General features: G+C 42.4%; 1 protein-coding gene and 1 pseudogene across 4 annotated transcripts in view; one reads left to right on the top strand and one right to left on the bottom strand.

Annotated features, from left to right (window-relative positions):
* ZFP82 (ZFP82 zinc finger protein) overlaps positions 1 to 22298 on the top strand; it is a 59407-nt gene extending 37109 nt beyond the window's left edge. For 3 of the 4 annotated variants that reach the window (XM_036345238.1, XM_036345237.1, XM_036345236.1), the window contains one exon: positions 19987 to 22298. In XM_036345238.1, the coding sequence (XP_036201131.1) occupies positions 19987 to 21344 (1358 nt within the window). In that variant the 3' untranslated portion in view covers positions 21345 to 22298. Of the gene's footprint in view, positions 1 to 19010; positions 19081 to 19986 lie in introns of all 4 variants that reach the window. The other variant, XM_036345239.1, reaches the window with a different exon arrangement.
* On the bottom strand, positions 4729 to 6361 carry LOC118674065 (annotated as a pseudogene).
* Positions 22299 to 25977: the final 3679 nt, after the last annotated feature.

Here is a 25977-nt window from a genome sequence, read left to right as displayed (position 1 = left end):
CACCAGGGGGCAGATGCTCAACACAGGAGCTTCCCCCAGCTTGAAGGCCCCAGGCCAGCCAAGGCAGGTACGAGCAGAGTCCCCCGACCTCCCCACCAGTCTTCCTGCAGCAGGAGACAGCTGGTGGCAGCAGTGGGGGGCAGGGCTGGCTGGCGAGTGGGTGGTGCTGTCCCTGATTGCCCTCCTGGTGGCGGGGTTTGGGGCCAGTGAGTGGGTGGCTTCAGGCTGCCTGCTAAGGTGAGTGCCAGCGGCGGCCCCCCAATCACCCCGCCTGCTGGTCGCCTTGCAGAGGGAGGTGACCGGTGGTGGCAGTGGGGAGCAGGGCTGGCCAGCGGGCAGCATCAGACCACCAACCAAGGCGGGTGCCAGCTGGGGCACCCCAATTGCCGGCCAGGCCTAGGGACCCTGACCTATATATTGGGAACAGTCTCTCAGATTTAAAAATTAAAACCTGGCAAGGCTACTCTAACACTGAAAAAACAGGATGATGCAGCAATGACATGCATGGACTCTGGCTTGCACATTTTGTGGTCAGCCCTGATTTTGACACTTATAACTGTGTGACAAAGCCAATTACTTAACTTCTCCCTGCTTCAGTTTTTCCACCCATAAGATGGGGAAAAATGGTACTACTGCCTCAGAAGGATCATGTTATGTAGCTGCCCATACAAAAGCAAGATGCCTTTCACCTGTATGAAAAGTATGGTCTTTGGTGCATGCAGCATCCTGGATCGCGAGAGGGATGTCCAACTACCAGTAACACAGCAGTCGGACAACCCCCTGAGGGGTCCCGGATTGTGAGAGGGCACAGGCCAGGCTGAAGGAACACCCCCTGCTCCTGTGCACAAATTTTCTGCACCGGGCCTCTAGTAAGAAATATGAAAGACCTGAAAGGTGAAGGAAATTGAAGAGACAAGAGAAAAGGATGTAAAATAGAATGTATTAATGGATTCTAGTCCCTTTAAGCTTTTAGTTTTGTGACAGAGTTCAATAGAGAGCTTTAATGCAGATGAGATTTGAGGCTTTTGAAGATCGAAGTCTTGATGAAGTCATTCAAACTCAAATTTTGAATGAGTAATGATGGTAGGCCTCAGGGTCTTCGAAAACTTGTACTTTTTGCTTTCCCAAAGTTCTAGGATTTGAATGCCACAATACAAAATGACTCATGTTTTTGTCCATTGATGATCTTTATATTTTTTTAAATGAAGTCCATGTTAAGTCCATGGATACCAGTGTTCTGCAAAACTGTCGGGGATCCAAGGTTTCAGGAGGATGAGAAAAGCTCCTCCTTCCCCATCACTACACCCTCCACACCCCCAGTACTTAGTTTTTAGACTCTATTTTATTTTATTTTTACACTTGAGGCCTGATGCATGAATTCGTGCACCAGTGGGGTCTCTCAGCCAGGCCTTTGAGATCGGGTTGAATCCGTCTCTCCAACATCCCCTGAGGGGTCCCGGATTGCGAGAGGGTGCAGGCCAGGCTGAGAGACCCCACCAGTGCACGATCGGTACCGGGGAGGGACGTGGGAGGTTTGCCAGTTGGGGAGGGACAATGGGAGGGCCCCAGGGTGTGTCTGGCCCCTGGTTGGAGTGTCTGCCCCACGTCATAGTGACTGGTTGGCCAGTTGACTGTCTTCCCCCTGGTGGTCAGTGCATGTCATAGCGAGTGTTTGAGCAGCCTTAGCATATCATTAGTATATGGGTTGCAGGTTTGTTCCCTTGGCTTTGATTGGTTGAACAGACGACCAGACACTTAGCATATTAGGCTTTTTTTTATATAGGATTCTCATCCAAGGATATTGTTTCCATTGATTTTTAGAGAGAGTGGAAGGGAGGGAGGAGAGAGAGAAACACCTTGATTGGCCTCTCTCCTGTGCACCCATGCCGGGGCTGGTGATCAAACTGAGGTATATGCTCTTGACCAGGAATCGAACCCATGACCCATTTTGTGGCCATTTTGTTTGTTTTTGCTATGATCTTTATTTTTCCCTGTCTTCTACTCATTTTTGGCTTTATTGTTCTTTTTATAGTCTAAAGTTAGATGTTTCTCTGTTTTTGAGATTTTTCTTGTTTCTTGAGGTAGACCTGTAATGCTGTGAATTTCCCTCTTAGGACTGCTTATGCTGTGTTATATAGATTTGGGGTTGTGTTCTCATTTTTCTTTCTTTCAAGGTATCTTTTGATTTCTTCCTTGAAATCATTGTTAACCATTCATTGTTTAGTAACATGCTATTTAGCCTTTATTTCTTTATGTGTTTTTCAGGGTTTTTTTGTGATTGATTTCTTGTTTCATAACATTATGGTCAGAGAAAATGCTTGATATAATTTTAATCTTCTTAAGTTTATTGAGACTTTTTTTGTGTCCTAACATGTGGTGTATGCTAGGAAATGTTCCATGTGCAAGGTCAAAAAATGTATATTATGTTTTGGGATGAAATGCTCTGAAGATACCACTTAAATTGCCTTGGCTGGTGTTGCTAAGTGGTTGGAGCATCAGCCCACTAACAGGTTCAATTCCTAGTCAGGGGTATGTACCTGGGTTGCAGTTTTGTTCCCATGGCCAGTTGGGGTGTGTGAGGGAGACAACCAGTCAATGTGTCTTTCTCACATCGATGTTTCTCTCTCTCTCTCTCTCTCTCTCTCTCTCTCTCTCTCTCTCTCTCTCTCTCTCTCTCATTCCCTGTTTCCCTTCCTTCTACTCCTCTAAAAATTAATGGAAAATATATCCTTAGCTGAGGATTAACAACAACAAAAAAGATACCACTTAAAGTCATCTGTTGCAGTGTGTCATTTAAGACTGCTGTTTCCTTGTTGGTTTTCTGTCTGGAAGAGCTATCGATTGATGTAAATTAGGTGTTAAAATCCCCTACTATCACTGTATTACTGTTGATCTCTCAAGCTTCGCTTTATATATATTTAGGTGCTCCTTTGTTGAGTTGCTTAGATGTTAACAAGGGTTATATCTTTTTTTGAATTGCTCCCTTTATTATGGATTCTTCTTCTTTTTCTCTTATTATAGCTTTCTTTTAAAGTCTATTTTGTCAGATATTTATATTGCTACCTCAGTTTTTGGGGTTTTTTTCTTCATTTTCACTTGCATGAAATGTCTTTTTCCATTCCTTAACTTTTAGTATGTATGTATCTGTTGATCTGATGTGGGCCTCTTGTGGACAACATATATATGGGTCTTATTTTCTTATCCATTAAGCTAATTTATGCCGTTTGATTGGAGCATTTAAGCCATTTACATTTAAGGTGGTTATTGATAGGTACATACTTATTGCCATTTTATTCTTTATAACTATGTTCCTCTGTTTTTTTCTTCTTAATGAAGACTAACATTTCTTGTAATACTGGTTTGGTGGTAGTAAACTCCTTTAGTTTTTTTCTGGTCTGGAAAGATCTATTTTAATTTTAAATGATAGCCTTGCTGGATAATATAGTCTTGCTTATAGATCCTTGCTTTTCATCCATTTGAGTATTTCATGACAATCCCTTCTGCCTAAAACATTCTGTTGAGAAATCACCAGACAGTCTTATGGGAGGTCCCTTGTAGATAACTAAATGTCATTTTCTTACTGCTTTTGAGATTCTCTCTTTGTTTTTAGCCCTTTTCATTTTTATTATAATGTGTCTTGGTGTGGCCCTCTTGGGATTCATCTGGTTTGGGACTTTCTGCACTTCCTGGACTTGTATGTGTTTTTCCTTTACCAGGTTGGTGAGATTTTAAATGATTTCTTCAATATATTCTCGATCCCTTGCTTTTTTCCTGCTGATACCCCTATGATGTGGATGTTATATTTCATGTTATCTTTAGGTCTCTTAAGTTATCTTTATTTTTAAAAAATTATTTTTCTTTTTGATGCTTTGGTTGGATGTTTTCTGCTACCTTGTCTTGCAAATTGCTGATTTGACCTATTGCTTCATAAACAACTGTTTATTCCTCTTATTCTATTCTTCATTTCAGTGTTTTCTTCATTTCTGACTGGTTCTGTTATGGCTTCTCTGTCCTTTTTCATGCTCTCATTGAGTTTCTCAAACTTCAAATATCAAGTTCTTTGAGGATCTTTATAACCACTTCTTTAAATTCTATATCTGGTAAATTGCTTGATTCTTTTTCATTTAGCTTTTTCTGGAGATTTATCCTGTTCTTTTATTCAGGGAATGTTTCTTTGTCTTTTCATTTTGCCTGCCTTTTTGTGTTTGTTACTATATATTAGGTAGATCGGCTTTATCTTTCATTCTTGATAGGGTGGAGTTTTGTAGTAGATGTTTTATGGGATCCAATGGCACAGTCTCCTTGATCATATGAGCTGGATGCTCCAGGAATGCTCCTTGTTTGGAGTGTGTGCATCCTCTTATTGTAATTGAGCCTTTATTTGTTTATTTATTTATTTTCAAGGTACTTTATTGTTAAAACAGGCCACAGCACTAAGCTTTGGCTTGTTCTGCCAATGTACAAGCTACAAATGCTTGCTTGGCAGTTGAGGGGCACTCTGTAGTAGCACGTTTGAAAATTCAATAAAAAACCATATAAAGCAGATATTCAAATAGTTTCCATAGGAACACAGATTAGTGTGACCCCATTGCCTAGGCCTTCCACATCGTTTCATCTGTGCCAACCTTACTTACAAAGACATTTCAAAACTAGCAATAATTAAGTTAAATGGTTCCCCCAAATCCCATAAGTCAAGCTATACTCACATGACAACTACAATAATGGCATCTACACATTAATACGAGCTGAAGCACAGGCTGCTGGTTGGCATTTCATCCCACTCTCCCAGGCACAAGAAATAGGCAGAGTGCTGGTGTCCTGCTCCTCCACCTGAGGCAGAAGTCGTGGTTCTGGACTTGCTGCATCAGTTGCCATGTCGGCCCTGACGTCACAGAGTAATCAGCCAGCCTCTGGAATCCATTGAAAGTAGAAGTAGAAGCAACAATGTAAGCACCCAATTTTTAAAATGCATCCAGTTTCCCACATGCATCTCAGGCAAACCAAAGCGCTCTACAATGTGATCAAGGCCTTCACATGTTGATCCCCATATGCTGGATGATAATACTTCTCATCCGGTTTGGGCCTCTTCTACAGAAGGGGCTTCACGTGTGTATGATCATCATAGAGGATGCAACTAAATATCCATATACTCCATCATTTCGCATAATACATAAGGAGTTTTTCTCTTGGCTCATCATCGTTGTCAGAGCCTGTTTGTTCCTTTACTACCAGTGTTTTGTGTGTGTGTGTGTGTGTGTGTGTGTGTGTGTGTGTGTGTGTGGTTTTGGTTTTTTTGCAATATTAATTGCAAGTGTGAAAGCTGATGCAACATAGTATCTTCCTGCCTCAGCTATGAGTGTCACTCCTGAGTCTGACTTGTCAAGGGCTGGATTGAATACACTGGCAATCTCTTCAAATTTAAGCTTTGTTTCCTCAGATCCAGGAAAGTCACTACCAATATCAAGCAGATGCATGTTGAAACCAACCTCAGCTCCCATGTCAAAGACACAGTGGGCATCAGAGATGGCCTGCATGAAGTTCTCAGAATTGGTACAACTACTTCCCATGTGGAAACTGACACCAATGACATCTGTTGCCAATTCCAAAAGAAACCTGTTGGTTTTGAACGTGGCACCAAATTTAACACTGAGGCAACAGACCACTTTGGAACCATCAGTGGCAATCTGCAAAACCAACTTTGCCTTTGGATGTTCCCTGGCAACTTTCATCAATTTGACTTCACTATTGAAAGTCATCCTTTGGTCTCCACTATTAACAGCATATTTAATCTGAGTTACTTTTTAAAAAAAATATGTTTTATTGATTTCAGAGAGAGGAAGGGAGAGAGATAGAAACATCAATGATGAGAATCATCGATCAGCTACCTTCTGCATGCTTCCTACTGGGGATCGAGCCGACAACCCCGGGCATGTGCCCTTGACTGGAATTGAACTAGTCCACAGGCTGACACTCTATCCACTGGGCCAAACCAGCCAGGGAAAATCTGAGATACCTTTTTTATAAGGATTTGCATAGATCATTCTCTCTGGAGGCACCCCAAGTGTCTGCACCAATTGTATTTCAGTCTTGCTGGCACTGTCAAATCCCATCCTGATGGCAGCTAGGATCTTCACTATGTTCTGCTGTCATTGCATTTGACTGCATAAAAGGGAGTGACCCAAGGAAGAGCTTTTAACCATTTCAGATGTTTCTTTAGAATATTTCCCAGGTCTGTAAAATAGAAGGCATCCTTATCATCGGAAGAAGAGACTTCATTAATTTTTTGATTCAGCATGTCCTTGGCAGTAAAGCCGTCATTGAGGAAATGAAAGTCAAACTCTTCATTACTAAATTTGCTCATAGTTTCTAGATGTTCTGAAATGCAACAAAAAGGAAAATGAAGAGATGGGATTTTTTAAAATGGTTTTATTAATTTTTTTAAATTAAATCTTTATTGTTCAGATTATTACAGTTGTTCCTCTTTTTTCCCTCCATAGCTCTCCTCCACCCAGTTCCCACCCCACCCTCTGCCCTTACTCCCCTCCCCCCCACTGTCCTCATCCATAGGTGTACGATTTTTGTCCAGTGTCTTCCCACACTCCTCACACCCCTTTCCCCCCTGAATTGTCAGTCCACTCCCTTTCTATGCCCCTGATTCTACTATATTCACCAGTTTATTCTGTTCATCAGATTATTTATTCACTTGATTTTTAGATTCACTTGTTGATAGATATGTATTTGTTGTTCATAATTTTTATCTTTACCTTTTTCTTCTTCTTCCTCTTCTTAAAGGATACCTTTCAGCATTTCATATAATCCTGGTTTGGTGGTGATGAACTCCTTTAGCTTTTTCTTTTCTGTGAAGCTATTTATCTGACCTTCAATTCTGAATGATAGCTTTGCTGGGTAAAGTAATCTTGATTGTAGGTTCTTGCTATTCATCACTTTCAATATTTCTTGCCACTCCCTTCTGGCCTGCGTAGTTTCTATTGAGAAATCAGCTGTCATATGGGTACTCCCTTGTAAGTGACTGACTGTTTTTCTCTTGCTGCTTTTAAGATTCTCTCTTTGTCTTTTGCTCTTGGCATTTTAATTATGATGTGTCTTGGTGTGGTCCTCTTTGGATTTCTTTTGTTTGGGGTTCTCTGCACTTCCTGGACTTGTAAGTCTATTTCTCTCACCAGGTAGGGGAAGTTTTCCGTCATTATTTCTTCAAATAGGTTTTCAATATCTTGTTCTCTCTCTTTTTCTGTCACCCCCATAATTCGGATGTTGGTACACTTGAAGTTGTCCCAGAGATTCCTTACACTATCTTCATATTTTTGGATTCTTTTTTCTTTTTGTTTTTCCAGTTGGGTGTTTTTTGCTTCTCCGTATTTCAAATCTTTGACTTGATTCTTGTGATCCTCTAGTCTGCTGTTGGATCTCTGTATAATATTCGTTATTTCAGTCAGTGTATGCTTAATTTCTAGTTGGTCCTTTTTCATATCCTCGAGGGTCTCACTAGATTTATCAAGGATCTCACTAAATTTATCAGCAGTTTATAGAAAATTCTTGAAAAACCTTACAACTGTGGTTTTGAACTCTGTATCCAGTAGTTTGCTTTCCTCCATTTCTGTCATTTGTGACCTTTCTTTGTCTCCTCATTTTGGCTGCTTCCCTGTGTTGATAGAGTAGCTTTCTGTGCTAGATGTCCTATAGGGCCCAGTGGCTCAGCCTCCCCAATTACCTGAGCTGGACACTCTTGGTGCACCCCTTTGTGGGCTTTGTGCACAGTCTTGTTGTAGTTAAGCCTTGATTGTTGTAGGTATCACTGGGAGGAATTGACCTCCAGGCCAATTGGCTGTGAGAATCAGCTGTGTCTATGGTGGGAGAACTTCTGTGCTGGAGACACCCTCAGGGGCAAGACTTGTTTCAGTGGGGCTTTGGTGCTCACTGAGTCTGCCCCCTGAGTGTGTCCCTTATGGATCTGAGGAGTTGTAATCTGGATGGTCCCACTCTGACCACTGGGTACCCTGGCTCTTGGATCTCTAAGGAGGTGCTAATTTAGCCTCTGCCTGAGGCTACCCAGCAGGAGCTATGGAGAGATCTGCAGATTCCTCTTCTTTGTTTGGGGTTTGGAGGTGTCCAGATGAGGCCCAGCTGTGAAGCAATGCAAGCTGCTGTGGGGTCTTGGGCCTTCTTTTGGATGTTCTGGGTCTCTCTGTCCCAGCTGCAGTTTGTTAGGTAATTTTAGATTGCAGAGGGCCAGACCATTCATATGCAAAAGTCTCTGTGCACAGCTTGGGTGGGGTTGGGTCTCAGGGAATCAACAGGGTGGAGCAAACAGCTATGGCAGATCCTCAGTCCTGCCCTAAGAGGCCCCAGGTCTCAGTGTCCCGTGGTAATCGCTGCCACCACCTCTGAGAGAAAGCCGCCCTCGAGTTCTGCCTGATGCCAGATAGTCCAGTTTCTCCCCATATGAGTCTGGGTCTCCAGAGACTCACCCGGAACTGGAGTTCAGAGCAGTTGGGAGCTTGAGACTCCCTCCTGATTGAAAAAGACAACCGCATCCTCAGTTGCCAGCCTTTTCCATGTGCGCCTCCGTACCTCTGCACTTTACTTTTGTACCTCCTCTGAGTCTCAGTGTGCTTTTCTCTTTCCTTGTAGTTGTAGAATTTCCACTCAGCCAGCCTTCCTGTGGTTCTGGATGATGTCTGTTTTGTCTTTTAGTTGTTTTTTTGAAGTGGTTGTGCGAGGCAGCAATTTCAGGTGTTTACCTATGCTGCCATCTTGGTTTCTCCAAGAGATGGGATTTAAAGAAATTATTGTCAGCTTTTCACAAAGCAGTTCTCCAGGAATTCCAAGTCCAGCAGAAGATGGGTATCCTCTTGGTGCAGCAGTGGAAGTGCCCTTGGAGCACAAGGGTGCCTTAAGCTGACCCCATGGAGCCACAGCTGCCTCAGCTGAGTGCACAGGAACACTGGCCACCCCATCAGCTACCCACCCAGCTGCCCACCACCTTGCTTCCTCCCTTGAAGGACTGCCTGCCAGAGGGGCAGTGGCGGTGGAGGCTGAGGGGACTGACAGTAATTGAGTCTTGATAGCTATTGGCCCATTTGTGCGTAAGGTTAGTCCTTAGGTGGTCTGTGATTATTGGCTTCAGCCACAGTGTATGAGCTGCTGTGAAGGTGCTAACTACATGAAGTGGAATTTGCCCCAGCTGGGTCTGATGCCTGTTGAGATCTTTCTTCGGATATGCCACTTTTTAAAATTTATTTTTAATTTATTTTTTTAATATATTTCTTTATTGATTTCAGAGAGGAAGGGAGAAGGAGAGAGAGATAGAAACATCAGTGATGAGAGAGAATCATTGATTGGCTGCTTCCTGCACACCCCCTACTGGAGAATGAGCCCACAACCCAGGCATGTGCCCTTGATCAGAATCGAACCTGGGACCCTTCAGTCCGCAGGCTGATGCTTTATCCACTGAGCCAAGCCAGCTAGGGCAAGATACGCCACTTTTGAAACTAACTGGATTCTGCTCTGTTGTCTGAAGTTGGCCAATGGGTACATGTTGGTTCTGCCAGTGACTCACCTTGGACACCATTATGGAGCTACAAAGTGATTCACAGTTTGTGGCTCCCTTTGTTGGGCCTGCGTGTGCATGGGAAGGACCAAGATTTGCACTAAGGCCACTTCCACTTGCATCGAGTCTTGGAGCAGGTCAGCAAAAGGTCCAAGAATCCCAAGATCCACATCCACCAGCTGGCTGCCTTTAGACTCAGTCACTGAAAGAGCCTCTGGTGGTACTCAAGTTGCAAGAGGAAAGTTCTTAGGAGTCACCAGGTAGAGGTGAGTGGTGTTCACCAAATTAATACAGATTCAGACTTGGTTCTGTGCTGGGTCTGAGTCCTTCTCAGCAAAACTCCCAGGTTATACTAAGTCTAGCTGCCATCAGCTGGTGCTCACAGACCTTTGCTGTGGGGTGGGTTATCAGAATGAAGCCAGTAGAGTTTATCAGGCCCAAATAGAATAAGATTTGGCTGTGTGAGGGGAAGTTCTACACCAGTTGGGCATGTGAAGGAATAATGTTCCCCATCCTAGAGCCATACCACTTGGTGTGTTATAGATTTTGCAATGAGCCTGGGTTCAACAGTGTGGGGTCACCAGGTGTTGCGAGGCTGGGACTAGTGAAACTCCCTTGAGGGGGAGCACCAGTCAGCTTTAGGGAAAGATAGGAGGTGGATGTTTTGTGGAGTAGCCCCTACACCAGAGCCACACAACTCAGTCACTGACACCTTTTTAGTCTGCCCAGACCTCTGTATCCCTGCCCAGTAAGCTGACTTCTCACCAGGGTGTGAGCTTTGCAGGATGGGATGAGAGGGAGTTCAGAAGGTAGTGGGGCTACCTTCTGTATTCCTCTAGGCCAAGGGTGGGCAACCCCTGGCACACGTGCCAAACATGGCACACCAGTAACTTTTGCTGGCATGCGAAACCCTCTCTTATAATCTTCCATTTACAATTGTGAATCCTTGTTCTCAGTGATGAATTTTGTTAAGTCTTGTAATAGGAGTAGCCTGGCGGATGAAAGTAGTAGCTCGTGCATATCTCTGAAGGTCACGAAATATAAACCTGATGTAAAATCTCTGTCATCAGTGATGCAGCAGCAAAAGTCCCACTGATAATATCAAACGGAGTCATAAAATTTTCTGTCGGACTATCATTGTACATGTATACATTAAAAAATAAATGTATTTTCCATCATCATATACTGTGTTTTTGTTGCTCGAATGAATTTTATTATTTCTTCAAGGTTCTTCACATATGTACACCTTAAGAGATATCAAGTAGGCGTAACATGTTCTCAAAAAATTAGGGTTGGCACGTAGAAGAATTTTGAGTCAGAGATTTTGCTGGTTTTGGCACTCACTCACAAAAAGGTTGCCCACCCCTCCTCTAGGTTGATGCCATAAGGAGAAGAGTGCTCCACCCCAAAAGATGTCATCTGCGGTGGGAGAGAGACTCAGCATAGGGTCCCTGGTGTCTGTCCCTTCACCTCTCTTTCTAGAGCTACAAACCTGTCTCTTTTCACACACCTCTCCTGTGTTCTGCCCTTTTCCCAGTGGAGCCCAGAGTGAGTAGCTCTGAACAAGATTTTGTGTGTTGGCCCTTTAAGAGGGCATCTTTGTTTCTAGCAGACTCATCTCTTTCTAGTGACTGAATCCCTGCTGAATTATACAGCCAGATGGTATGTGGTTGCTTCTTCCCAGCTCTGTTGCTCTGGGCTGAGGAGCCTGCTGTAGGGTTCAGATTCTACACTTTTCAGGGGGAACCTTTGCAGCTGAGATATCCCTCTAGAACAGTGGTTTTCAACCTTCTGGCCCTTTAAATACAGTTTCTCATGTTGTGACCCAACCATAAAATTATTTTCATTGCTACTTCATAACTGTAATGTTGCTACTGTTATGAATTGTAATGTAAATATCTGATATGCAGGATGGTCTTAGGCGATCCCTGTGAAAATGTCGTTCGACTGCCAAAGGGGTCGCGACCCACAGGTTGAGAACCGCTGCTCTAGCATCTCAGTTGTGGCCTGTGAGAGCAGGGCCAGCCCTTTTGCATCTTTACCCTTTCTACCAGTATCAATTTGGCTTCTTCTATAAGTCCCTGGTTATAAGAATTCTGTTTAACTACTCCTCAGTTGGTTATTCATTCAGTTGATGCTATAGTTTAGTTGTGAATCCAGTTTGGTCCTAAGAGGTGGTGAATGTAGTTTCCATGTATTCTGCCACCATTTTTGTTGTTGTTAGCTTTTTGTTTTAACAAGTATTTATTTATTTATTTATTTTTGCATGTAAAAAATTTAAATCTTTATTGTTGAGAGTATTACAGATGTCCTGCTTTTTCTCCCCGATTGCCCCCCTCCACCCAGTTCCTCCCCTGCCCCAGACCTTCACCACCCTATTGTCTGTGTCTATAGGTAATACACATATGCATATAAGATCTTTGGTTAATCTTTTCCAGCCCCCAACCCTCCTTCTCTCTCTCTCTCTTTTTCCCTCCTTCTCTTTAGAGTTGTCACTCTTTTCATATTTCCATGCCTCTGATTCTGTGTTATTCATCAGTTTATTTTGTTCATTATATTTCTTGTTCATTTTTTTGATTTTTAGATTTCATTATTGATAGATATGTATTTATTGCCATTTTATTGTTCATAATTTTTTAATCTTTTTCTTCTTCTTCCTTTTCTTAAAGAGTACCTGTCAACATTTTATGCAATACTGGTTTGGTGATAATGAACTCCTTTAGGTTTTTCTTGTCTGGGAAGCTCTTTATCTGACTATTTTCTAAAGCAGCGGTCACCAACCAGTGGTCTGTGGACCACTGGTGGTCCACGAAGTCCGAAAGGTTGGGGACCGCTGGTTTAAGGAAACCTTTGGAGCAGCGGTCACCAACTGGTGGTCTGCAGACCACTGGTGGTCCCTGAGGTCTGAAAGGTTGGAGACGGCTGTTCTAAAGGATAGCTTTGGGTAAAGTAATCTTGGTTGTAGATCCTTCCTATTCATCACTTTGAGTATTTCTTGCCATTTCCTTATGGCCTGCAAAATTTCTGTTGAGAAATCATGTGACAGTTGTATGAGCACTCCCTTGTAGGTAACTGCTTTTCTCTTGCTGCTTTTAAGATTTTCTCTTTATCTTTAACCCTTGGCATTTTAATTATGATATGTTTTGGTGTGGGCCTCTTTGGATTCCTATTGTTTGAGACTCTGTTCTCTGACATCCCCATAATTCAAATGTTGGTACACTTGAAGTTGTCCCAGAGGCTCCTTACACTATATTCATATCTTTGGATTCTTTTTCTTTTTTTTTTAAATTTTTATTTTATTGACTTTTTACAGAGAGGAAGAGAGAGGGATAGAGAGTTAGAAACATCGATGAGAGAGAAACATCGATCAGCCGCCTCCTGCACACCCCCTACTGGGGATGTGCCCGCAACCAAGGTACATGCCCTTGACTGGAATCGAACCCAGGACCCTTCAGTCCGCAGGCCGAAGCTCTATCCACTGAGCCAAGCCAGTGAGGACTGGATTCATTTTCTTTTTTGCTCTTCTGATTGGGTGTTTTTTGCTGCCTCATATTCCAAATTGTTGATTGAATCTCTTGAATTATGTATGCTTGAATAGTGTATGCTTAATTTCTGACTGGTCCTTTTCATGTCTTTGATTTTCTCACTAAGATCCTTGAAAGTTTCACTAAGTTCCTTAATGCTTTCATTAATTCCCTTGAAGCTCTCATTAAGATCTTTGAGTAACCTAATAGCCATTGTTTTGAACTCTGTATCCACTAGTTTGCTTGTTTCCATTTTTTCATTTGTAACATATTAGTATTTCTTTGTTTCTACATTTTGGCTGCTTCTCTGTGTTTGTTTCTATGTATTAGGTAGAAATGTTATGTCTCCTGGAATTGGTAGAGTAGCCTGTAGGTGTCCTGTAGGCCCAGTGGCTCAGTCTCTCAGTCACCTGAGCTGAGCACTCTAGGTGCTCCCCTGTGTGGGCTCTCTGCACAGTCTTCTTGTAGTTGAGCCGTGATTGCTGTTGGTGTCACTGGAAAGAGTTGACCTCCAGGCCAATTGGCTGTAAGGTCCAGCTGTGTCTACAGTAGAAAAGCTTCTATGCAGGAGACACCCCTATGGAGCAGGACTTGCTTTAGTAGGGCTTTGGTGCTGAGTCTGTCCCTTGAGTGTGTCACTTGTGGATGCATAGAGTTGTAATCTGATATGGTTTGTCCACCAGGTGTCCTGGCTCTGGGGCCTCCAGGGAGGTACAAAGTCAGCCACTGCCTGGGACCACCTGACAGGAGCTACACAGAGATCTTCAGGTGGTTGCTACTTGTATTGGGCTAGGAAATGCCCAGGCGAGGCCCAGCTATGAAGCAAGATAGGCTGGTGCTAATGCCAAGTCTTGGGCCTTTAATTGATAGGTTTCCAGCTATTGCTTGTTTAAGAGATTTTAGCAACGTCTGAATTCTGAGCCAAGACAGTCCATTCATATGGAAAAGCAGCTGCAAACAACTTGGATGGGGCTGCAAGTTGGATGGGGTGGAGTCTCAGGGAATCACCAGGGCAGAGCAAACAGTGTGGGCCACACTGTTGGAAATAGATATGGCTGCCAGTCAGCTCTGTGACAAGGGAGGTCCAAGTACAGGAACAATGACCCCTGCAAGCACCCCTGTCTGGGAGAAAGCCACCCTCTGTGTTCTTGCCCTGATGCCAGACAATCCAGTTCCTCCTCGTATGTCCCTGGATTCCCCCAAAGCTTTCGCTCGGTGCTGAAGCTCAAATGTAACAAGACCATGTAAGTTCGTGCATGGGCCCTGTAAGAGGAACACCTGGGACTCCAGCAGCCTCCATGTCATTCAGCCACAATCCCTGCTGGTTTTTACAGATTGAAGTTATGGGGACTTCTCTTCCCAGCTCTGGAACCCTGAGCTGGGGGGTCTGGTGTGTGGCTAGGACCCCCTGCTTCTCATGGGAAGCCTTGGCGATAACCCTCTTGATTCAGAAAAACACCACAGGTGGGAGTTGGACCAATCTGTTCCACACCTCCGTCCCTCCTACCAGTCTCAATGTGCTTTCTTCTTTACTTCTGTAGTTGTAGGACTTCCATTCAGCCAAATTTCAGGCAGTTTTGAATGATGGTGGTTCTGTATTTTAGTTGTCATTTTGGTGTGGTTATGGGAGGTGAGTGAGTATAGGCGTTTACCTACACCACCATCTTGGTTTTCCAACAAGTGTTCTCTGCCACCATCTTACCTCCTAAATTCTTTTACCTCTAATTTTTTCCGGATAGTAAGTATGTTGAATAATAATTTTTTAAGCTGCCTTCTAGTTAAGACTATATATATTATTTTAGCTAAGTAATTATTCCTGGTTTATTGAGCTGTTTAAATAAAAAAAAAAAATCAGTAGTAGTTCTTTATTTAATCACCTTTTCAGCATCTTTGGGATAGATTATGTGATCTTTTTTCTTCATCAGCTCTATTGGTATGTGGAATTATCTTAATAGCTTTCCCCATATAAGACCACTTTAACATTCTTTAAATAAACAGCACTGGGTCTTTCAGTGTGCTCTTTTATTAAATGTTTAGAATTTTTACATTAGTTTTCAGAAAGTTGGAATGTAGTTTCCTTTTCATGAATAGTCTTTATTTAGTGTAGTATCACTTCATGAAAATAGTTTAGAAGTCCTTTTCTTTCTTAATTCTCATAAGTAGAATTTGGATGACCTATTTTTTAAGGCTTTAGTAACCTTTTAAATGCTGCTTTCCTAGGAAAAGGACATGGTAAGTCTGACCATATTCTATGCCAGTGATGGCGAACCTTTTGAGCTCGGCATGTCAGCATTTTGAAAAACCCTAACTTAACTCTGGTGCCGTGTCACATATAGAAATTTTTTGATATTTGCAACCATAGTAAAACAAAGACATATTTTTGATATTTATTTTATATATTTAAATGCCATTTAACAAAGAAAAATCAACCAAAAAATGAGTTCGCGTGTCACCTTCATAGGTTCGCCATTACTGTTCTGTGCTCTATGGAAATTAATCTGTATCTCTTCTGTGTTCAGTTTGGTAAATTATAATTCTTTAGAAATATTATTTTAGCTATGTTTTAAAATTTATTGGGGAGATAACTCCTTTATCAAATATCCTCTGTCTATATTCATGATTATTTTAAATATTTCTTATTTCAGTGTCTGTGCTTTCTGTTTTCATTATATGAACTAATGGTTTATCTTATTTTTTATTTGTTTTTGCTTTATGTATTAGTTTTTTTCTTTTTATTTTATTTTATTTATTTTTATTTTTATTTATTTTTTTATATATATTTTATTGATTTTTTACAGAGAGGAAGGGAGAGAGATAGAGAGTTAGAAACATCGATGAGAGAGAAACATCAATCAGCTGCCTCCTGCACATCTCCCACTGGGGATGTGCCCGCAACCCAGGTACATGCCCTTGACCGGAATCGAACCCGGGACCCCTGAGTCAGCAGGCCGACGCTCCATCCACTGAGCCAAACCGGTTTCGGCTCTTTTTATGAACTTAATTCTGCTTTTATACAGTTAATGCCTTTTCTGCTTTGCATTCATTTATTAGTTTTCTAATTTTTTCAGGATCTTAAATTGTTTTAAAATTTTTATTGGTGTTTTTTAATTCCCTTACATGCATTATGATTAAAATTTATAGATACAAAGTTATTGTAGGTTTTTTTTTGAAATTATTACCATTGTTTTTTAAATACAAAAATACTATTTTGGATTTTATTTCCACGTTGATCTAAGAGTTATTTAATATAGACTTCTAAAATTTCAAGTGGATTTACTTTTTAAAATTCTGTTATTTCTAGTTTTAGTAAAAAGTCTATGTGATTTCAACTTTTTTATATAAACCATCTATACTAATAAAAGGGTAATATGCTAATTAGGCTGGATAGACCAGATGTCATTCCAGACGTCATTCCGGATGTCCTTCCTGACAAAGCCGGGGCCTGGGACAAGCCACTCGGGGCCCTGGGTGCCTGCGGCCAGCCCAGGCGAAGCTGGCCCGGGTCCCGGGTGCCTGCGGCTGGCCAGAGGGAGGGAAGCCCATGTCTAGTGTGCCCGTGGCCAGCCAGAGGGAGGGAAGCCCAGGTTCTGGGTGCCTGTGGCTGGCCAAAGGGAGGGAAGTCCGGGTCCTGGGTGCCTGCAGCCAGCCACAGGGAGGGAAGCCCGGGTCCCAGTTGCCTGCGGCCAGCTGGAGGAGGAAAGCCTCGGTCCTGGGTGTGTGGGCTGAGGCAGAGGTGGTTAGGGGCAATCAACCAGGCAGGCGAGCAGTTAAGGGCGATCAGGCAAGCAGGTGAGTGGTTAGGGGTGATCAGGCAGGCAGAGGGGTTAGGGGCGATCAGGCAGGCAGGCAGAGATGATTAGGGGCAATCAGGCAGGCAGGATAGTGGTTAAGGGCGATTAGGCAGGCAGGCAGAGTGGTTAAGGGTGATCAGGCAGGCAGGTAGGCAAGCAATTAGGAGCCAGTGGTCCTGGATTGCAAAAGGGATGTCCGACTGCTGGTGTGGGATCAGGCCTAAACCGGCAGTCAGACATTCCCTGAGGGGTCCTGGATTGCGAGAGGGTGAAGGCCGGGCTGAGGGACCCCCCTTTAATGCACAAATTTTGTGCACCGGGCCTCTAGTATTATCATAATTGAAAAAGTCATCCTTTTTCTCTCATACACAACTCATTCAGTACTTAAATTTTCCTATGGCTTTTTCTCCTGTTGGCTAGGCATATGTTGGTCTGTATTCAATGTGACCTTTGTTAGCAAGTATTTTACACTCCAGAAACTACAAGACCCTTTGTCCCTATTAGTGGATTCCTGACATATATCCTTTTTTTTCCTTTTGTTAAGGAATTCACGAGAACTTCAATAAGGCATAAACATTTACCTCTGTCTGAAAAATCATTGGTACACATTTCTAGGAAATACATGAATGGCCTTGCCTCTGAGGGAATGGAAAGCAGAAGACCTGGGCAAGGGGATAAAGGAACAAAACCAGTTGAGCATTTGTAAAATGGATGAGTAATTGAATAGGTTTAAAGGGAAGATTAAATTAGTAGAACTCCTCAGTATCTTTTTAATATGTGGAGACAAAGAAAAAGTAACCCATAGCTTGGGGATAAAAGAATAAAATGAATTGAGCCTTTGTAAAATGCATGAGTAATAGAATAGGCCTAAAGGAAAATTAAGTAAGTATAAATCATCAATACCATTTTTGTATGTGGAGACAAAGGAAAAGTAACTCATAGCTATGTGAAGGAAGGAATGAGTATTATAGAGAATATTGCATAATTAAGGATATATGAGCAGTGATAAGATGCATAGGAGTACACAGTCACCATTTTCCATTTATATATTTAACTGGAGTAGTTTGGATGAATAAAGGAAATACTTAAATCATTATGGTAAGATATCCTATATAATAAAAGGCTAATATGCAAATTGACCGAACAGCAGAATGACCAGTCACTATGACGTGCACTGACCACCAGGGGTAGACGCCCAATGCAGGAGCTGCCCCCTGGTGGTCAGTGCACTCCCATAGGGAATGCACTGCTCAGCAGAAGCCAGGCTCATGGCTGGCGAGTGCTAAATATGTCCGAACCCAGGGGGAGCAGGCCTAAGCCATCGGTCGGACATCCCCTGAGGGCGCCCAGACTGCAAGAGGTCACTGGCCTGGCTGAGGGACCCTTGAGTGCACAAATTTCATGCACTGGGCCTCTATTATAGTAAATATACTAAAGCCAGATTAGAGACAGAGAAATATATGGGAATTAGTGAAACCTGTTATGTGCTATGAATTTATTTTAATTTTATCTTTTTAATCCTCACCCGAGGATATTTTTTCCATTGATTTTTAAGGAGAGTAGAAGGGAGAGGGAGAGACAGAGAGAAACACTGATGTGAGAGAGACACGTCAATTGGTTGCTTTCTGCACTAGCTCCAACCAGGGTCAGGGCCAAGAAGGAGACTGCCACTGAGGTAAGTGCCCTTGACTGGAATTGAACCCAGGACCTTCAGTCCACAGGCTGACACTCTATCCACTGAGCCAAACCGCTAAGGCTAAATTTATTTTTTAATGGAGAGTAAAGTAGAGATTGTGTTTTTTGCCCTTAAAGAGGTTTAAGGGTAAGAAAATAAGCAGAATAACAATTGGAAAAATTAATAACTATATCATTTCAACATAGATATATAAAAAATATATACATATATAATAACACAGACATGTAACAAAAAAAAAACCAACCCACCCAAAACATCAATTTAGATACTGTCAGTAGAGCTAGCCTTAAAGCAAGTGACTTTTAAACAAAGGGCTTAGGATGAGAAGAAGCTACCATGTAAAAAGCCCAAATCAGATTTGTGAGAGATATAGCAAACTGAAAAGCCTAAAAGATGAAAGTAAGTTGGGACATGTTCTACGATCTCAATAGGTCTCTCCAAGTAGCAGTGAAGAGGACAGTGCTGAGATAATGTGTTATAAGCAAAGGCATTTTAACCACAGTAAGTTTGATTTTATTCTAAGAATAAAGAAAAATTGTTGAAAAAAGTTAAGTATGAATTTTTTTTTTATCTTCGGCAGAATCATATGGAGAATATTGAAATAGGACTGCTCAGGACTGTAGAATCCGATCCAAGAGATTTAGGTTGTATCTAAACCTGAGCATTTGTAATAAGTTCCCTAGTGATTCTAATCCACATCTCAATTTGAAAACCACTGACTTATGTTTACAGGCATATCTTGGAGATATTGTGGATTTGGTTTCAGACCACTGTGATAAAGCAAATATTCACCTTAAAGAAATTCACACAATTTTTTTTTTCTAGAGACTATTCAGTTATGTGTACACTATACTGTAGTCGATTAAGTGTGCAATAGCATTATGTCTAAAAAAAATATACATAACAACTAAAAATTATTTATTGCTAAAACATGTAAACCATTATCTGAACATTGAGTATGTCATAATCTTTTTGCTGGTGGAGAGTAACATCAAAGATAACCAATATAATACAAAACTTTTGAAATATTGCAAGAATTAATAACCAGAATAGAACACAGAGACATGAAGTGAACAAATGCTTTTGGGAAGATGTTGCTGATAGACTTGGTTAATGCAAGGTTGCCACAAGCCTCCAATTTGTAAAGAACATAGTATCTGCGAAGCACAATAATGTGATGCACAATAAAACGAGGGATGCCTATAACTAATACCCAATCTTACGTGAATTCTCATTTTATTTTTGGTGTTCCCTTATGTTTTTTTCTCCTCAAATTTTGTAATAGCTTTAGAATTTCATTGGTCATTACTTTGTCATTTTAAAATTATTATTTATTTTTTTTTGCTGTAGAAATTTTACTACTTTCAGAAAAAGGAACTACATTTTTGTCCTCTTGTTTTCTTTCAGATTTGGAGACCAGGTATGAAACCAAGAGGTTATCCTCAGAAAATGACATTAATGAAATAAACTTAGCCCAGTGGAAGATAATGGAAAGAATTAACACACATGGCCTTAAGAATCTAATTTTAAAAAATAATTGGGAATCCAAAAAAAATTTTAAAGGACAAGAGGGATATTTTGGACAAGTGAAAATAACATCTCAAAAAGTGTCCTCTTACCAGAAACACACATCTCTTACTCCACATCAGAGAATTCATTTTGTTGAGAAACCCTATGAATGTAAAGAATGTGGGAAGGCCTTTAGAGTACGCCAACAACTTACTTTTCATCACAGAATTCACACTGGTGAAAAGCCCTATGAATGTAAGGAATGTGGGATGGCCTTTAGACAGACTGCCCACCTTAATCGACATCAGAAACTTCATATTGTTGAAAAACTGTATGAATGTAAGGAATGTGGAGAATCTTTCATATCTGGCTCAGACCTTAGAGTACATCAGAAAATTCATACTGGTGAGAAGCCGTATGATTGTAAGGAATGTGGGAAGGCCTTCAGAGTGCGTGGGCAACTTACTCTTCATCAGAGGATTCATACTGGTGAGAAACCCTATGTATGTACAGAATGTGGAAAGGCCTTTAGACAGTATGCACACCTTACTCGACATCAGAAGCTTAATACTGCTGACAAACTCTATGAATGTAAAGAATGTGGGAAAGCCTTTTTGTGTGGCTCTGGCCTTAGAATACATCACAAACTTCATACTGGTGAGAAACCTTACGAATGTAAGGAATGTGGGAAGGCCTTTAGAGTGCGACAACAGCTAACACTCCACCAGAGAATTCATACTGGTGAGAAACCCTATGAATGTAAGGAATGTGGAAAGACCTTTAGTCGTGGTTATCATCTTATTCTTCATCACAGAATTCATACAGGTGAGAAACCTTATGAATGTAAAGAATGTTGGAAGGCTTTTAGTCGTTACTCACAACTTATTTCACATCAGAGCATTCATATTGGTGTTAAACCCTATGACTGTAAGGAATGTGGGAAGACCTTTAGACTACTCTCACAACTTACACAACATCAGAGTATTCATATTGGTGAGAAACCCTATAAGTGCAAGGAGTGTGGGAAGTCCTTTAGATTGCGCCAAAAACTTACTTTACATCAGAGCATTCATACTGGGGAGAAACCCTTTGAATGTAAGGAATGTAGGAAGGCCTTTAGACTTAATTCATCACTTATTCAACATCTGAGAATTCATTCTGGGGAGAAACCCTATGAATGCAAGGAATGTAAGAAGGCCTTTAGACAGCATTCACACCTAACCCATCATGTGAAAATTCATAATGTAAAACTATAAGAAAGCCTCAGTCCTGTGTTGTAGAACCTTTATGGGTGTAGTAATTAATTCCTTTTGCTTCATACATGCAATCATCTTGGCATATGTGGTTTTGTAGAATTTTTAAAATGTGGTAATTTAGGAAAAAACCTTTGAAAATGGCAGTGTGTCCCGAGCCTTGTCCCAGAGCAGATAGAATGAGCAACTAAATCGAATAACATCCACCCCAAATTGGCGAAGTAGACACAGCTGGTGAGACAATTCGCAGCCGGGAAGGGCAGAGAACACCTGGAGAATGGTAAAATCAGGAATCTGGGCTGGGGAGAACTGCGAGACCTTCCAGCCCAGAGGGTCAGAGGGAAACTGCATGGCACAGAGTCCGTGTCCCTTGGGTCAGGCACAGCATCTCTCTGTGGAAAGAAGGTCTGCAGGACTGCTGGTGGCAGGGGATTCTAGATCTGGGTCCACAGTCACAACAGACTGAGCCCAGAGGGGGCATTCAGGACAGCTGCCCAGACCTCACTTTGCAGGGAGGAGAGGGGTTCACACAGGTACAGCTCTTTCCCCTCCTGTGGTCTTTGCTTTTCTTTGCTGAACCTAGTTCATAGGACCTTTCGGATATGGACACTCACCTGCGGCTGAGGTGTGGACTTGTGGAGTCTGGGGAGAGGAGAGGGTCCGGGAGAGGTGGCCACGAGTCTGGCGCTGAGTCATACCTGAGCCCGGAACCTGGGCAGCCATTTTCTCCTGAAGAGATAGCCCCTCCCTGCAGTCTCCAGGCAACCAATACAGCCACACCCAGACTACACCCTGAGTGGTACAAAGGGAAAAAAAATCTGAATAGCCCCTGAGAATCCACAGGGACTGGCCTGAAGAGAGGCCTTCAGTCCCAGCAACAGGAAACTGAGAAGCCACAGAGAGTACAGAAGAGTGGGATCTTAAACCAGCCAAAGGAATGACACTTCACTTTTTCATTTTTATTTTATTTTAATATTCTTATCTCTTTTTTCTTTCTTCTTTATTCCCCTTTTTTCATTTGTTTCTTTATTTTCTATTTCTTTTCGCATTATTTTTCCATCATTCTATTTTATTTTTTTATCCTCTTTTTTAATCAACTTTTTCAATTTATTATTATTATTATTATTATTATTATTATTATTATTATTTTCTTCTCTTTTTCTTCTTATGCACTAATCCTCTTTCTACTTTCTCTATACTGAACTGAGGTCCTCCCCACATTCATCCAATTCTTAACGTTACTTTCTGTATATAAGATTCTGCCCCCACCCTCTTTACTGGGAATTTGGTGTTTGTAAGTTTTGGTTTACCTATTTGTTTTCTGGTGTTCCCACCCCCCGCCCCCCCCATATATATTTTTTCCTTTTTTCGTTTTCTTTCATACCATTTTTTCTCTCTTCGATATCATTTGTGCTCTCTTTTCTCTCCCCTACTTCTCTTTTCTCTGGTGGTCACTTATATTGGGGTTATTGGTGTCGTGAGTACATTCGTGTTTTGTTCCCTTTATGTCGTGTCTTGTCAAAGTGAATTTTAACCTGTTTGGCCTAGAGAGTGAGCTAGAGAGTAAGCCACATAACCAGACCCTCGGAGAGGAGACTCCATCCACGAGTGGGTCAATAACACTCCAGGCCCAACAACAGAGGCAGTAAGAAGGCAGCAGTAAGGGAGAGAGCATGAGTGAGGGGGAGCAAAAGAGTGTGGGGTGTGTGTGTGACTGAGGCACACTTAGATCCCACAGGACCTTTGGGGGCAGGCTAACCGGGCTCACCTAACTAGGCAGCCTCTGTTACCATTGCAAACAGTCCCAGAGCGGCTGGCTCACCTCAGAGGCCTCACCTTTTTGAAGGGGAGAGCTGCTGTGACCAAGAGCCCAGCCTCACCTCCACCCAGGGTGCCCTCAGATAACACCCGGGACTCTACAGCCACCCCTGCCAGGGACCTGCTACCTTGGCTGCAGTCCCACAGTCACCGAAACTCCAGCCACCCTGGGCGCAGGCTCCTGTGAGTTCCAAAGCATGCTCCCCTTTGACCAGCCCAACACTTTAGCCCAGGGCACTGCGACCATGCGAGCAGCAGCCCCGCAAGCAGCCTCATGCGGCCTGCTCCCATCTGAGGAGCAGCAGCTGTGCATGCAGCCCACACCCATCCAAGTAGCAGCAGCTGTGTGAGAAGCCCACCCTGGTCCAAAGAGCAGCCTGCGCCCCCGCCTCCCCAAAGGAGCAGCAGCCACATGAGCAGCCCGCCCATGACCGAGGAGCTGCAGCCTCATGCAGCCCACCCCCATCTGAGGAGCAGCAGCCTCACGCACAGCTCACTTCCATCTAAGGAGCAGCAGCTGTGTGAGTGGCTTAACCTGGTCCGAGGAGCAGCAGCTGCCCGAGCAGTCCGCCATGGTCTAAGGAGCAGCAGCCGCACAAGCAGCCTGCCCCTGCCAAGGAGCAGCAGCCGCGGTGCAGCCCGTCCCCATCCAAGAAGGAGTAGCCGAGTGAGCAGACAACCCCTGTCCAAGGAGCATTAGCCACATGAGCAGCCCGCCTCCATTCAAGGAGCAGCAGCTGTGCGAGTGCCCCCCCCCCCACGCCCCCGTCCAAGGAGCAGCAGACTCATGCGCAGCTCACCCCCATCAGAGGAGCAGCAGCCACGCAAGCAGCCTACCCCTGTCTGAGGACCACATGATCTCATTTATGGAATATAATGAATAACAAACTGATGAACAAAAACAGATCCAGAGACAGAGAAGCATTGATTAGACTGTCAAACCTCAGAGGGAAGGTGGGGGAAGGTGGGGGTAAGTGGGAGAGATCCACCAAAGGACTTATAGCATGCATATAAGCCTAACCAATGGACACAGACAACGGGGGTGAGGGCATGAGTGGAGGTTTGAGGGGACAATGGGGCAATAAGGACACATATGTAATACCTTAATCAATACAGAACAAACATTATAAAAATGTGGTAATTTAATGTATTCTACCATTACTCAAACCTGATAAACTTCACATTCATTCTAAAAACTGATCTTAATATAACAAATGTGGGAAAGACACTTATCTCTATCCCATCACTTTCCTACTTGTATTTTATTGAACAATATGCTATTAACTGCTCTGCATTACAATTTATTCATTTGTAAAATCTATAATAATAAAAGTGTAATATGCTGATTAGACTGGATGTCCTTCCAGATACCTCCCCCACGAAGCCAGGACTGCAAGGGAAGTGCTGGTCCCTGGTGCCTGCTGGCAGCCACTGGGAAGCCCAGGTCCTGCAGCTGGAGGGAAGCCTGGGTCCTGGGTGCCAGAGGGAAGCTGGTGCCAGCAGCCGGGGGAAGGAAGGCCTACTCTTGCATGGATTTCGTGCATTGGGCCTCTAGTGGTAATATAATACTGTGGCAGAGTAATATTACTGTAAATTCATTGATACTCCCTTCAAGAGGTGGAATTTACATCCTTTCCTCTTGAATATAATCAGACTTTGACCAGTAGAATATAGTGAAAATGCCAGTTTCTGGACCCAGACTTACTGGTATATTTTATTTCATTTACTAGTATTGGCATACTCTCTCAAGTTCAGACCCTGAACTGTTAAAAAGTCTGGCTACTTCTCTTGAAGATACCACATGGAAAAGTCCTGAGAATACAGAGAGGGAGAAGTGCTCAGTCTTCCAGACATGCCCACCAGGACACCAGACAGTTGAGTGACATAGTTTTGGATCCTTCAGATCAGCCACCAGCAGAATGCCATTGAGTGACCTCAGTTATTGCTCTATAGAACAGAAAAATTGATCAACTGAGCCCCTGCCCAAATTCCTGACCCACAAAATCATGAGATACAATAAAATGGTTGTTGGTTTAAGCCTAAATAATCAAAGTTGACTTAAGATACTATAAAAAAAACTTGTACAGATCTATAAACAAAGGAAAACATTTAAATTTAGTTATCTTGTTTTTCTTAAAACCAGAATCAATAGTTTTGCAGGCAACAAGAAGTTTTAAGAATAGATAACCTCTAACAAAATTTTTCCAGATCATTCTACAATGCACTATTTTAATAGATGAGAATAGCCCCTAAAAAGTAAAATCTAGATCAGTATCAATAAAGATATATGTAAGCATTTCAAATAGAGTTTAGTAAATTGAACTCAGTAGTTTATTAAAATGATTATAAAACATAAAGTTATCTACCAGGAATATCCAGGGACTTGATCTTTTGTGATTCAATTAGGTATCCAGATTTTAGGTTTTCTAACCTGAGCAATGTAACAACAATGTTGGAAAAAATGACATGACTCAGCTCTGCTATCTTATAAATTGTTTCTCTTCTTATTGTTTATCTTCATTATCTTTTAAAAAGGGATAAACAATAGCCTGGTTGGCATGACTCAGTGGTTGAGCATCAACCTATGAATTAGGAGGTCAGGGTTCCATTCCTGGTCAGGGCACATGCCCAGGTTGTGGGCTCGATCCCCTGTGGAGGGGCTTGCAGGAGGCGGCCAATCAATAATTCTCATCACTGAAGTTTCTATCTCTCCCTCTCCCTTTCTCTCTGAAATCAATAAAAATATATATTTTAAAAGGGATGAACAATAGCTATAAAAAATAGGCATTCAACCCTTAGAAACCTTCCATAAATAAAA

Source organism: Myotis myotis, unplaced genomic scaffold (assembly GCF_014108235.1).
Source record: "Myotis myotis isolate mMyoMyo1 unplaced genomic scaffold, mMyoMyo1.p scaffold_m19_p_19, whole genome shotgun sequence".
NCBI classification, from domain to species: domain Eukaryota; kingdom Metazoa; phylum Chordata; class Mammalia; order Chiroptera; family Vespertilionidae; genus Myotis; species Myotis myotis.
Note: the sequence above shows the minus strand (reverse complement) of the source record. Positions and strands in the feature narration are given on the sequence as shown.